The 12768-nt window shown below is 41.7% G+C and overlaps 1 protein-coding gene across 3 annotated transcripts in view; it reads right to left on the bottom strand.

Moving 5' to 3' along the window:
- The window catches only part of CREB5 (cAMP responsive element binding protein 5), a 251008-nt gene that overhangs the window by 88886 nt on the left and 149354 nt on the right, over nt 1–12768 (bottom strand). The window contains exon 1 of one of the 3 annotated variants that reach the window (XM_004939382.5): nt 10767–10831. The exons of the other annotated variants lie outside the window; for them this stretch is intronic. Within the exon in view, the coding sequence (XP_004939439.1) occupies nt 10767–10813 (47 nt within the window). The 5' untranslated portion in view covers nt 10814–10831. Of the gene's footprint in view, nt 1–10766; nt 10832–12768 lie in introns of those variants that run through there. 3 annotated transcript variants of the gene reach the window in all.

Below are 12768 nucleotides of genomic sequence, written 5' to 3'. Positions count from 1 at the left end.
CCCTCACCCAAAGGACCTTCATTTTATGACTTCAAGAATTCAACCTTAAAATGGAGTTTTGCGGGCTTTCTCTTTAACTTCTGGCTCTTCTCTAAAGAAAAATGGTAGAAAAAATATTAAGAATTTCCCCATCAGAACAGAAACATGATTTTCAAATGCGATGAACATTTTTGGTATTCAGCGATACCTTCCCTACTGAGCACCAGTCCTCCGGACTATGTGACAATAAAACCACTTCAGCTCCCCTTGGTGTTTCAAGTTATCAAGAACCTGGGCAGAAAAAATCATAAGTCACCTAAACTCCAGGGAATACATTCATCAAACAGATTATTTTTAACCTGTCACTTACAAGAAAATTAGTTATCAAGTTATCCTCTATGGACATCTAATCTCCAATCCTGTAAGCATTTAGCTACATGAATGTACATGGCCCCTTTTAATATTCTTCAATCTTACAAACCTTACACCTTTGGCCATCGTAACTTGTCCTATCAACAGAAGAGATGACATATATAGCACAGTGCACTGCTGGCCCTACAGCCCACACTGTGTGAGAAGAAGGGTTCGATGGAAAAAATCAAGTTGCAAAAGCGAGTTCTGCACTAAACCGCTTACTTTTGCCAACATGAATGGTGCTCTGATTGTGTTAGAAATAACAAAAAGCTTTTCTAGAAGCTCCTGGCATCAACCTAAAGTCATACTGGGACAGAGAATTCAGTAATCTACAGAGTATGTGCAAATTAAACATACTCCCTTTATCACAGTGAATTCACTTGCGTTGTAACAGACATGATTTACACAGAAAATTACAGCCAAGCTCAAAAGCCACAGCTGAACTTTTCTTTTTCCTGGTCAAATACAAAATTTGCCAAAAAAGCATTTTCAGATTAACCAAAAATATTAAATTCACTAAAAAAAAAAATACTATTTAGTAAATCTTACAGATAGATAATTGATATTTGGAAAAGCAAGCTTTTTAAATGTTCTAGTTTGAACTGATGCATTAATTTGGATATTTATCTAATTTTAAAGAGTTACTTTTACAAAATCCTGTGGTTTTTTCTTTTTTTTTTCCTTTTTGTTTTGTTTTTACAAAAAATAATTGCAAAATTAAGTAATGTTGAGTTACCTTAAACTATTATTTTTAATTCCAGTCTCTAAGTCAACCACTTTGTTCTACACAGAGAATGAGATACAGCTCACCTGCCACAGACACACCAATGACACAAAAGAACCCTCAAATCTGTCAGCTTTCCTTCATTTCCTTTTCTGTTAAAAACAAGCTGATATTCCAAAAGATTTTTTTTTTCTTGTCTCTTCTGTGTGATTTTTCTAAATGGTTTTTACAGCTTGTTATAAACATGAACATCAATACCGATGCATTAATAAAAACATAACTTGGATGTTTTCAAAACTATCTTACTGAACGACTGATTAGCTTCATTAATAAATTAACTGGGTGGGAATGACATTTTTAATGAAAAGGGAAAATAGTATATTCTGCAGGAAAGTATGGGACTTTCTGTTTTGTTTTCCGCAGGATTAGCTCCTCCAGCCAGGACATTTTTGCCACTCTCCCGACAGCGGTACAAAACCGTCTTTGACATTTACTGAACCATCAGACACAGCCCTTTAAAAGAGCAAATCTTGCCCTCATTACAACAAAAGAGGATGCAAACAAGGCAAAAGGATAGCAGTAAACAAGGTGACAGAGGTGTACTGAGAGCCAGGCTGTATGCTGTAGGTTGCGCTTTCTGTAATGTCATTATTATGAACAATTGCGTTCTCCGAGCCTTTTAAACTCAAGGTGACTACGAGGTTGAGGCAGAGTGTCAGTGGACACTCATGTCCAGTGACTGTTTCACAGTCTTTACATTATGTTCCCCAATAAATAATTAATTTTGCAATAGTAAAATAGCGGAGCATTCAGAAGGGCAAGGCATAATTTTATCTGTGGTATTAGTGACAGCATATTGGATGGTCATTAGTTAATGGACAAATATGAGGTATATAGGGAGTTCACTGCAAAAAGGCATTAATGTGCCATTACTTTTAAAGTGGGAACAGCTTTTGCTAGCTAAGCTCCTGTAAAACATACCTTTGAGCTTACAGCAATATTAGCAAATGGATCCCCTACACAGTGGTGGACAAAGCTCAGAAAGCTGAAAAATTACCCTATCATCTCTTCATTTTGCAAAATATGCTGAAAAATACCATAAAGGCCTGTTCTGCTTGTTACGGTTTAGATGATCTATTTTTATAAAAAGGAAAAAAAAAAAAAAAAAGGTACTTTAAGCAGCTTATTAGTTTGTAAATACCTAAGAGAGGGATTTTCTCAAGCCTTTTAGAATTTTTTACAATTCTAGACTATGGGCAGAAAATATAGATACTTATTCAAACGGTTGTTTGTAAACCAAAAATATATTTTGCTTCATTTTGGTTCCCATTTCAGCCAAAAAAGGTTGGTGTCAGAATTCCTGTCTTATCATCACTGGTTTATCAGCTGCCTCCTGTAACCTAGGTGAATGGCCCTTATAGAATGATGGGAAACCTAGGAAATGAAGAATTGTGAAGTGCAGCTCATCCTATCCTCAGTAACAGCAATTCAAAGTCTACAGTTAAAACTCTTCTGCTGGGTGCATAGGATCTGAATTTTTGGAGCAAGTTTCTTGGGAGCCTTATCTGAGCAAATTTTGAGTACCTCCAGCCATGGGGATTACACCTCTGGGCAGCCTGCTGCTGTGCTTCCCCACACTCCTCGGGCGGGAACCTTTCCTTTCTTCTGTCCCATGGGAATGCCTCTTGCTGAAACTTGTGACTGTTATGTTTTGTCTAAGTGCCTCAAAGTTGGGGAGACCCTGTTCCTTGAGTAACTACCCTATAAGTAGGTGAAGGTTGCAATTAGATCCCCCTTTAGCTGCCTCTTCCCTGTGCAAAGCAAACTGAGGTCCCTGCTCTCTGCTTCTCCTGTTGCGCTCTCTCTTCGGCCTAGGGAATACATTAGCAATGGCATCTGCCCTCAATGCAGCTCTCCAGACTACCTCTGCAGCAGTGCCTCTAGCCATTGCTCACTCAGGAACATGCCTGGGGGCACCACCTGCTCAGAGCCATTCAGCAGACAAAGCAGACTTCATCCTACACTGACCAAGAGTTTCTCTGACTGCAAAATGTTTTTCTTCTCCCTACAGTCTTTCCAAGTCCTCTGGGGCTTTTGTAGGCCAACCCAAATATCTGATCCTGAGCCAATCAGTTAATTATTATATCTTATGTTTGTCCTATTTGATAATTACTATTCACGGGAGACACATGCCAATGCAGATGTGCTGCTGCAATCCAGCACTCAGTGCTCAGTGCCGTGTGGGGAAGCAGCAGGCTCACATCCTTCCTCCAGACGGCTTGATCAGATCTGCACTCAAACACATCCCCCTCTTGGAGCATTGCTTCCTTAAATCAAGTCTCCCTGAGATAAAGAGCTGGTTTTTAAGGAAAGAAAAGGAGACATCAGATAGCACTGGTGCTGGCTGCACTATCAGTCAGGAGTTTGTCTCAAGCACTAGGTGAACAGTCTGAGACCGACGTTTAAAAATCCAGAATGTATACCACATGTGACTGCCAGAATATTACTGCCTGTTTCACCATTTGCTATTCTCCACACCTCCCAGGCATTTTCCAACAGAAATATAGTAATAATCAGAAGCAACAGAAATATTTAGAATAGACCGTGGAGATCAAGCAGAAAATAAAATGTACAAAGCTCGTTCATTTTCCAGTGCACAGCAAGTGAGAAACTGTATTTTTAAGACCTTTTTTAAACAAAACAAACACACACACACAAAGGTATTCCTCAGCAGTAACAATTCCAGATTTGCAAAGGCAAAGCATTTTCCCTTGAAACAATTCTGAATTTCTTTTGAAACAGTTAATTGTCAAAAGACCGTATTTCAGCAATACTGAACCAAAACCGAAACATTTCAGTCAAGCACATTTCACTTTTCTAAATAGATCTCTATTAATTCATGCTTTTCCAACTCATTTTTTTTTCTATAATATTAATTTATTTTTTCCTTATAACTTTGTAACCGGCACTGGTAGGATTCTGTACATTCCCTTAAGCGTTGCAGCACTTTCATAGAGAACTACAAAGTCTTGTCAAAATAATTTAAAAGAGAAAATGACAACAGTAATCACTAAAAGGGAAGTCACTTTATAATCTGTTCACTCAATACATAACAACTACCAACTTGCAGTAGATGTAACAGGTTTTCCCCTGATTTGAGAAAGTTCCATGCGACACAGAATTAGTAAGTAAAACCCAAACAAAACTCTCATACAGAGCAACGTCCCCCTTTAGCTGTTGTCTAATTTTTTGCCCAAGATTTGATTTCTCATTCTGCATAAACTTGAAATGGGACATAGTGTTGACAGGTTTCAATTTCAAAAAGAAAGAAAGAAACTTTCATTCATATTTGCTTTTACATATACATCACTGCTTTAAGTCATGACACTTGGAATCTTGTTCACATGATAAATCATTTCTGGTAGGATAGTTTAGGAATTACTGAAGTTCGTTTTGCTTTGCACCATCAAACAAACGTGTGTGTGTGTCCATATATGCATATATATAAATCCACACAGAGGGATTTCTGTGCTAAACTGCATTTTGAGCAACACACGACTGTCTCATACAAATGACCACAGGAGATATCAGTCATCAGCAGATTCCAATGGCAAGGAATCTGTCTCTCCAATCAGTCTCTAAACTGAACCTTATCTTAGTGTCTATTTTGATTTTTCAGTCAATCTTCTACACAAATTTAAAAATATACTCACTTACTCACAGTATGTCAGAAAGCTAAATAGTATCTAGAAAAATGAGAACTCCTGCAGTGATGGAACAGCAGAAATACAGATCACATCCTTAAGTGCAATAAAGAAGAATTCACGCAGATCTGGAAACTGAATGACAACAGAGAAAAAAAAAGTACTGGAATTTTTTTTTTGTATGATGCTGAGTGCACTCAAGCTGAGGTCAAGAGAGGATCTGGTCCAGTAAGTTTTTTCTGTTCTGGTTTTTAAGACTCAGTTTGGAAAAAAATACCTCATGTTAAAACTGACATATAAAATTACTGTCGCTGATGGGCTTTTCCAGTGTGGTAAAACCTTCTACTAGCTTTATTTTTGACAGGCCTTGTGATAATTAGTTGACATTTAGAGAAAATGTAATGAACTTTTATTATTATTACTTAGGTGCTGCTAGTGGGTAGAGATTTATTGATCTGTAGAAAGCAGTGTCCATCTGAACCAAATTGGCCCCTATTCTTCACAGTCACGTAGTGGCACAAGAGCTGCACGTACCTGTAATAAAACCCTCCACTTTGTTGTTTATGTGAGTCCATCTTGTATTCATACTAATAAAGAACTTTAATATGTTTGACTTAATGTTTGAGTAATGACTGCAATGTGCAAACCATCCTGTGATGCCCTTGGATGAAAGACACTATGCTAGAATAAAGACCACCATACACATACAGCTTATGCCGATCTAAGACACTACAATCCTCACACTTGACTCTTAAGTTAACTTAACTGATGGCTAGTTTTATTATAACGTGCAGAAAACTTTCAGTAAGTTCTAAGTGAGAAGTTTTCAGTACAGTTATTCATTTTAACATAGAAACCTATGAGGAAATATCAAGACATAAAATAAAGAACAGAAGCAGTCACGGAATAAACAATGTTCTATTAAATAAGTGATACTTTTCTGGCTGTGCCAGAATCCAAAAGCCCTAAAAAGCAAAGTTTGTGCCACTGGGGCTGAATAATCATTCATGCTTTTTGACAATCAAGGCCTTAAAAATGTGTTTGGAGGAAGTGGAGTGAATAGACAGCAAGCTCCACAACACAGAAATTCCATGCCACATTTAAAAACAAATTCAAGCACCCATGTGAGGAAGAAATCACCTCGTAATGGGAATCCAAGATTCATCAATCCCTCGAGTTACTGTGCCAGAAAAAGTAGTTTTTCAGGAAAGTTCATCCTAAAGCTAGGGATGTTGAAAAGTACGTGGGTGCTCAAAGGAGTAATACAGACTTTATCCAGAGCCTGTCAAAGCAGCACTCTCATCCACTGCAATAAGCTTTGGATCAGGTTCAAAATCTGAACGTAGTCCTCCCTCACTAGAATTGGCTGGTCACAACGGAAACTGTTTGGGCAAGGTACCCCACCCATAAACAGAGCACTTGGGGAGAATATAGTAGTAAGCAATTAAGTTTGTCTCTTTGCCAGGAGTAGGGGTTGTGTCTCCTCCTTATTCACCCTCTGAGAGAATAAAATGAAGTCTATAGCAAGGTATCATCTCTGAGGCAATCTGAAAAATGCTACATGAATAAGAACCAAGAGGATAAGGGTTCTTTCAATTTTGATGTGAAGGTGGAAGGATTGAGTAAGCGATGGGGTAGGAGTCATTAGCAGATGGATGCAGTGTTTCCATCACTCCTCTCCTCGGGATTGTATAAATAGGAAGAGAAATAGAAAGGAAAGACAAACGTGAGTATGGAAACAGAGTTCCACTAAGGAAATTGCCACATCAACTAGGTGGAAGACAAAGATATGCAAGTCCATTTGCAGGAGAAAGAGAGCGTAAACATAGTTAAGTGGATATTAATGAACTCTAAGCAAGGATGGCAAGCCTGTTCTGAACTTACAAATCACATCCGCATTAATACCAAATGAGTTCATTAAGATTAACACTATTATGATGAGTATCAAAGGGATTAAAAGAGATTATGGCAAATAAGAGAGTCAGATAGGAATGAGATGTAATTACCTTCATATCTGGCTTATCTATAGCTGCAGAGAAAGACCCAACATTCAGTTCAAACTGGAGGAACGTAACTCATATTTCAATCTGAAGTGTAATTTTCAGCAAAGCTGATCTCAACAGTTTGGGCTGAACGTGGCCCAGGCATGTGCAGGACAAGCAAAAGATGGGTGGGAAGGAGAACAGAGTGAGACAGGGAAGGGCAGGCCAAGCCCCCTCCTGCCCCAGCATCCTCACTGAAGTGCAAGGCAACTTAGTCCTTGTGCCCCTGTGTCCAGAGTGTCCTGCTCTGACCCAAGCACTCATCCCAACATCATGCCTGGCCACGTGCAGGTCCAGGCACACATTTTTAGAGAAGGACTTAATGAAGCTCCCTTTAGAGGGGCAAGGCTTGGAAGAAGGCTCACTGTGGAGCACACCTAACTCAACTCAGAGCAAGGCAGCATGTTGAACATATAGATCTCACGTCTTGACTTCACTGGGGAAGGCAGTCCACCACCACTTACAATTCCTGTTCAACACGTATTATACATGGTGAAAACACTCTACAACATTTCTGACGATCACATACGCTTTCTTCAGTACCCTGCGTTTGAAAATTTTATTGGGCTTCACAAATATGAGGAGTCTTCCTAAACTATTTAAAGAAAATAGTCTAACTGCAGAGCTAAGAAAATTGAAGAGCACAGAGATGGAGTGAATCACACTCAGTGAACTGAAAATATATCTTCTTACTTGAACCTCATGCTTTTGTACAGCAACTACAGAGTCAATTCCTTTGTGCATGCAGAGACCAGCTAAGGAGCACCAAATTACTGCCTAAGATCACACAGCGTATAGAGAGGATAGTCTGCCAATGCACACATAAAACAACAAAGGCGGAAATGTTCCTTGGGATCGTGGTGGGGAAAATGTATTGGGACTCTTCCAGCCGGGCCCTGCTTTGAGCAAATTGCCTTTCTTCAGAGGCCGACCACGCGCGGTCAGCCTCCAGTGCAAACACCGCTTACGAGCTTTGGTGTGTTTGGCCTCTGGTTTGTTTGACAGGTTACATGTGCTTCTGGATATATCTTCTGATGCTCGTTTACAGAGCGCTGCTAACATTTCTCTTGGCTGCTATTTAAAAAATCAGGTCTCTAAAGATATCATCCTTCAATGAGAAAATCCTCTTGCCAGAAGGCCCAGCTTCAAACACAGTGAGGCTGACAGCCAGAGCCGCCAACCTCTGGTCACAGAGCTATGAGCCCACGGCCATACCTGCACATGGCTCTACGTGCAGTGCAAGACGGGCAATGGAGGAATCCAGAAGGGGCAGCAGCTATAATTTTTTTGTCCAAAACAAATGTGCAGTTCAAAAGCACTTGTCAGAGCTGTCTGGCTCTCTTCAGAGCAGTTAGACCCCATTAATTATACACTTTATTGCTTCAATAGGCACAGGAGATTTTTATACATACACATGTACATATGCATATGGAATTTACAACTGCAGTTTTTTTGAAAGAAGCCTTTAAAACTGTTCCCTCTGTGGTAGCATGTTGAAATCAGTTAAGTAGCAGAAGTAAATCATAACTTAGAGATGCAATGCATTTTTGGAAGGGGAGGACGTACATCTTTATACCCTCTACCTAGCTTCTCCAAGCAGGAGTCAGTGGGGTGGGAGGACATGGCTGCTTTGTGGAGGTTGTGAGCATAAGGCAGGGTCATCAGTCAGCCCAAAGCATCCCAAGCATCAATACATTCTCCTCTGCTGCCCTCCCCCTCAGGTGAAACATGAATAGATAGTACCAGACAATGATAAACTGATCTCCACAGACTTCCAGGGCATGCTGCACTGTGCATTTTGTGTGGATATTGATAGAGAAGTAGCAAGGATGTGCAGGCAAAGATGGAGCATGACAAAGCCTGCCATCTTCTGCCCAGCACTTTGCCAATATGACTAGACACTGTCCTAGGACAACACTGACAGACTTCCTTCACAAAGTGTCCAGCCAGAAGAGGCAGGAAGGGAAAGAGTACAGTCCAACCAGCATCCGACGGCAGGCAAAGGGAAGAATCTACCCTGCTTTACTCTGATGGTTCGTGGAGTTGCACTTCCCAACATTTCTAGGAGAAAATATGAGTCAGAAATCCTACGGGAACTCCTGCAGCAGCACAGCTCCCTCCACAACCCACACATCCTCAGCAGAGCACTGCGCAATCTAACCCATATGGTATATCTGCACTGCAGTGTGGGCCAGAGCCGGGTGCGGCCTTACATTCAGCTCTCAAATGATAAAAGTTTGGCCCATGAGCAACTGTTTGTGCTTGAGCAGTTGACTGAGGAGCCTGGAAATCAGAGCATTTAGGAAAACCTGTGGGGTACAGCTAGGTGCAAGATGGCTTTGCAGAGGCTGCGGAAGGGCTCCTGTCCTGCTCAGAGGTGAGGGTTTGTGATCCCTGCAAAGCACTGCTTTGGGGTATTCTGAGGAGCAACACAGGGGTCAACACAAGCTTAAAAACAAATAAATAAATAAACAAAATCACCAAACCCCCAGGAGCAGCATTTTAGGCTATTTGTAGTTAGCCAAGTAAATCTCTGGAGCACTGCCATTCCAGTGGACACCGATGCAGCACTTTGCTCTGTGAGAGGAATTCCCTGAAGGGGGCACTTCCGAGACCAGGATCCCAAGAGCAGCTCCTGACACAGAAACCTGATTCAAGCAGAGCGGGTGTCCTGAGGACACCACCTGACATCTCCCGTTCACCCCACATCTACACATAAGCACAGTCCAAGAGGGGTCTCATTGCCCAGCCTAATGTTAATGTGTGAGCTTGGGGAAAAGGTAACTTTTTCTCTGCCCTCAGCTCCAGAAGTTGTTGGAAATGTGGACAAAAGGCTCAGAGGTCTGCAGGGAGACAGATTCAATGAGATAAGCATAGTGCGCTGTCCTGCAAAGGAAACTGCCGTGGGCAGACCTCCCAACTCGCAGGTACTTCTGAAGGGCAGACCCATCACATCCCGATCTGTCTCGCAGGATCGGGACCTCAGTGGTCCCAGACACTGCGAGAAAGCAGTGAGCCCAGGCTGAACTAACTATAAGAAAGATGCTGACAAGTGTTAGAGACAAATCACTGAGGCTACTAAGGACAAGCTTTGCAAATTGCCTCCTTTCATGTTGCGTTCTCCGCTGTTGAGCTCCAGCAGTAGGACCCTTTACGCACTGCCGGGCAGAGGCTGAACTGCTTTCTTCATGCACTTTCAAATTCGGCACTACGCTCGGAGAACCACCCCTTTTCTCTTTGCCTTTCTCTTTTCTTTTTGCTCTCTTTGGGCTTTTTGTGAAAGAGACACTCGGTTTCAAATCATTTATAAAATTAAAAAAAAAAAAAAAACCCTAGTGGAAAATAATTTGCAGCTGTGATAATATCACATTTTTAAAAATACCGTGATATAGTTTTACTTTTAATAATAAAAGATAAAAAAGGGGAGTCTGTGAATAATTAGAGAGTGCAGTCTGAAGCCAGTTACAGTCACTGCAATTGATAATAAACTTAAACCCCCTTGACAGCAGGTAAATGCTTTGCAACCCTGACCCCCTTCCTCTCACATTACTTAACAACCCTGCAGTTCCAGCATTACATCACCATTGAAGCGATTGGTTCCTGCGTTTTAACTCTCTCCCCGTCTCCTCCGATTAGAAGCCACACAATGATGGAAAAAAAAAAAAAAAGGCAGAAAAAAAAACTTCTCTCAAGTTTGCTGCACTCCTTGTTTGGGTTTGGTTGGGTTAAGAATCAGCTTCTGCTGCTAACAGTCGGGGTAACACACACCAGAAAACAAACTCTGTCAAAGTGGAAGAGAGTGGGAAAGGGGGACGAGGGAGGGGAGGAGAAGAGGAGGAGGAAGGCGTCGGGGGGAAAAAAGTATATAGGAATCAGAAAAGGAAAAGAAAATTAAAAACAAACCTCATGGACATCACTGAGCCTGAATTCCCTGCTGAGGTGCAGAACATGAGAGCCCTGGAATGAGTGTATGTAGAACTTGAGCCAAAGCTTAACTAGCCCGAGTGAGTCATATCCTTCCCATTTGATTCCCGTCCAAATGATGATGTAATGCACTGGCCCTCTCCCTCGTTCGCTCCCGCTCACTGCACTGCCTCCCTCCTCCCCTTTTCTCCTTTTTAGCTCAGTGCTGGTGAAGTCACCATTTAAATCTGGCAGAGCTGAAGCAAAAACTTCAATGTAACCAAAACAGCCCCAGGCCAAGTTCCAGACGTACTGAGACTTGGTGGTGCAATTGCCATTGGAAACGAGTAAACAGAGAAAGAAACAGTGCCGCCTCTGAACGGCCTGCGCAGCTGCCTGCGGGATCACAGGGAAGCCCAGGGATGGGGCTGGCTTGATTGACGGGGCTGACCAGGAGATCCTACACAGAACGCACTCGCGCTCGAATGCCCGCGTGTTCCAGGCTTCAGGAAGATCCAGCAATTGGGAGAGGAGGAGATAGAGCCGGAGAGCAGTGGAGAAGATTTGAAGCGCGCGCAGCATGTTTGTTTGGGTCCGGGAGAGTGCACAGCCCTGATTTTGCCGGTTGTGTCACTGCACTGGGCTTTCTCCCCCTTAACCGCACAGAGCTGGCACATGAAGGGCTGGAATCGAGCCCTGTGTTTTTGAATGAGGACTACGGGGCTGTTTCTTGGTGCATCTGTAGACTTACCGGTGCAAGGCACTTTCTCTGCTACTTCGATAGTAGCAGAAAAGCGTCAAGCCATACAGCACTGTGAACTTATGAACCAACAAGCTGCAGTGCTGCTATTGCTTACCCTGCATCTGAAACAATTCCTCTCTGGTGTTTATTTCACAAGTCTGACATGCATGGCCTTTTTTAAGGGTAGGGAATGTTTCGAAGTGGAACCAGTGAAAATTTTTGAAAACAAAACCTTTCACGTGCACTGGCATCAGCTATTGTGGTGCTGATTGCTCAGCATCGTATGACAGAGTCCAACTCCTGCTAACGTTACACACCGCAGCAACCGTAGCTGAAATGCCTCACGTGTCCTCTCCCACAGAAGTTTTTTCACCGTTTATTACTTACAATTAATTGTATTCAACTGTAAAAAGTGGCTATTCTGCACAAGAATGCAAAGCCTGAGCAATAACGGCAATACATGAGAACATCTCAAAACCCATACATGTGCTGATATGCATATCAGTTTGTATTGCCAGACTATAGAGATGCAAGCATTAAAGGCACCTGAAACACTGGAGAGGTGTTTAAAAGTGGCTCCTTGCTTTATAGCAAGAATTTCAGCATATTTTACAAAGTCACCTTACCCACTGTCTCAGTGAAATTCAGTTTTAGAACAGTCAGTGAAAACATCTATACCCCACACTCAGAAAGCAACAGGAAAAAATATCAATGTGTTTTCTTCTTTATAACAGTGGAATTTACAGAAAAGTAATTTCTATTGCCTAGCAGCATTTTATCAACAAGAGTTTGTGGGGAAGGATTCGTTAATTGATCCCAGCAGTGATTTAATGTTCCTTATACAGCAAGGCAACAGAGTTTATTGTAAAGTAGCAAAGTTTCCACCCCAAGATGCTCTTAGGGTTATAAATTATCTACAGAATGTGCTTCTATGGATCAGCACAGCTAGCTTCAATCATGGTTCAGTCTTGAATTCAAGTAGCTTCAGCCATGAACTCAAATGATTTGTGTTTAAGGTACATATGATTTTCAAAGATAGAATGAGAGAAGGAGAGAAACGAAGGGTTTCTCCTATTCAATTAAAAAAGAGCAGATCTCCGCAGCAGACTGACCTGCTGGGTGACACCCTCAATTGATATTGATGCTGCAGCCACTCAGAGTGACACCTTTATCAAGCAAGGCAGCTCTGAATTAGAGGTGATCGGCCATAATTATTACTGGCGCCACTGAAGCCTGTGGCTTGACAGCATCAGATGTGGT

The sequence above is a fragment of the Gallus gallus genome, chromosome 2 (assembly GCF_016699485.2).
Source record: "Gallus gallus isolate bGalGal1 chromosome 2, bGalGal1.mat.broiler.GRCg7b, whole genome shotgun sequence".
In the NCBI taxonomy this organism is placed as follows: domain Eukaryota; kingdom Metazoa; phylum Chordata; class Aves; order Galliformes; family Phasianidae; genus Gallus; species Gallus gallus.
The sequence above is the reverse complement of the archived record's forward strand: the minus strand, read 5'-3'. Positions and strand labels throughout refer to the sequence as shown.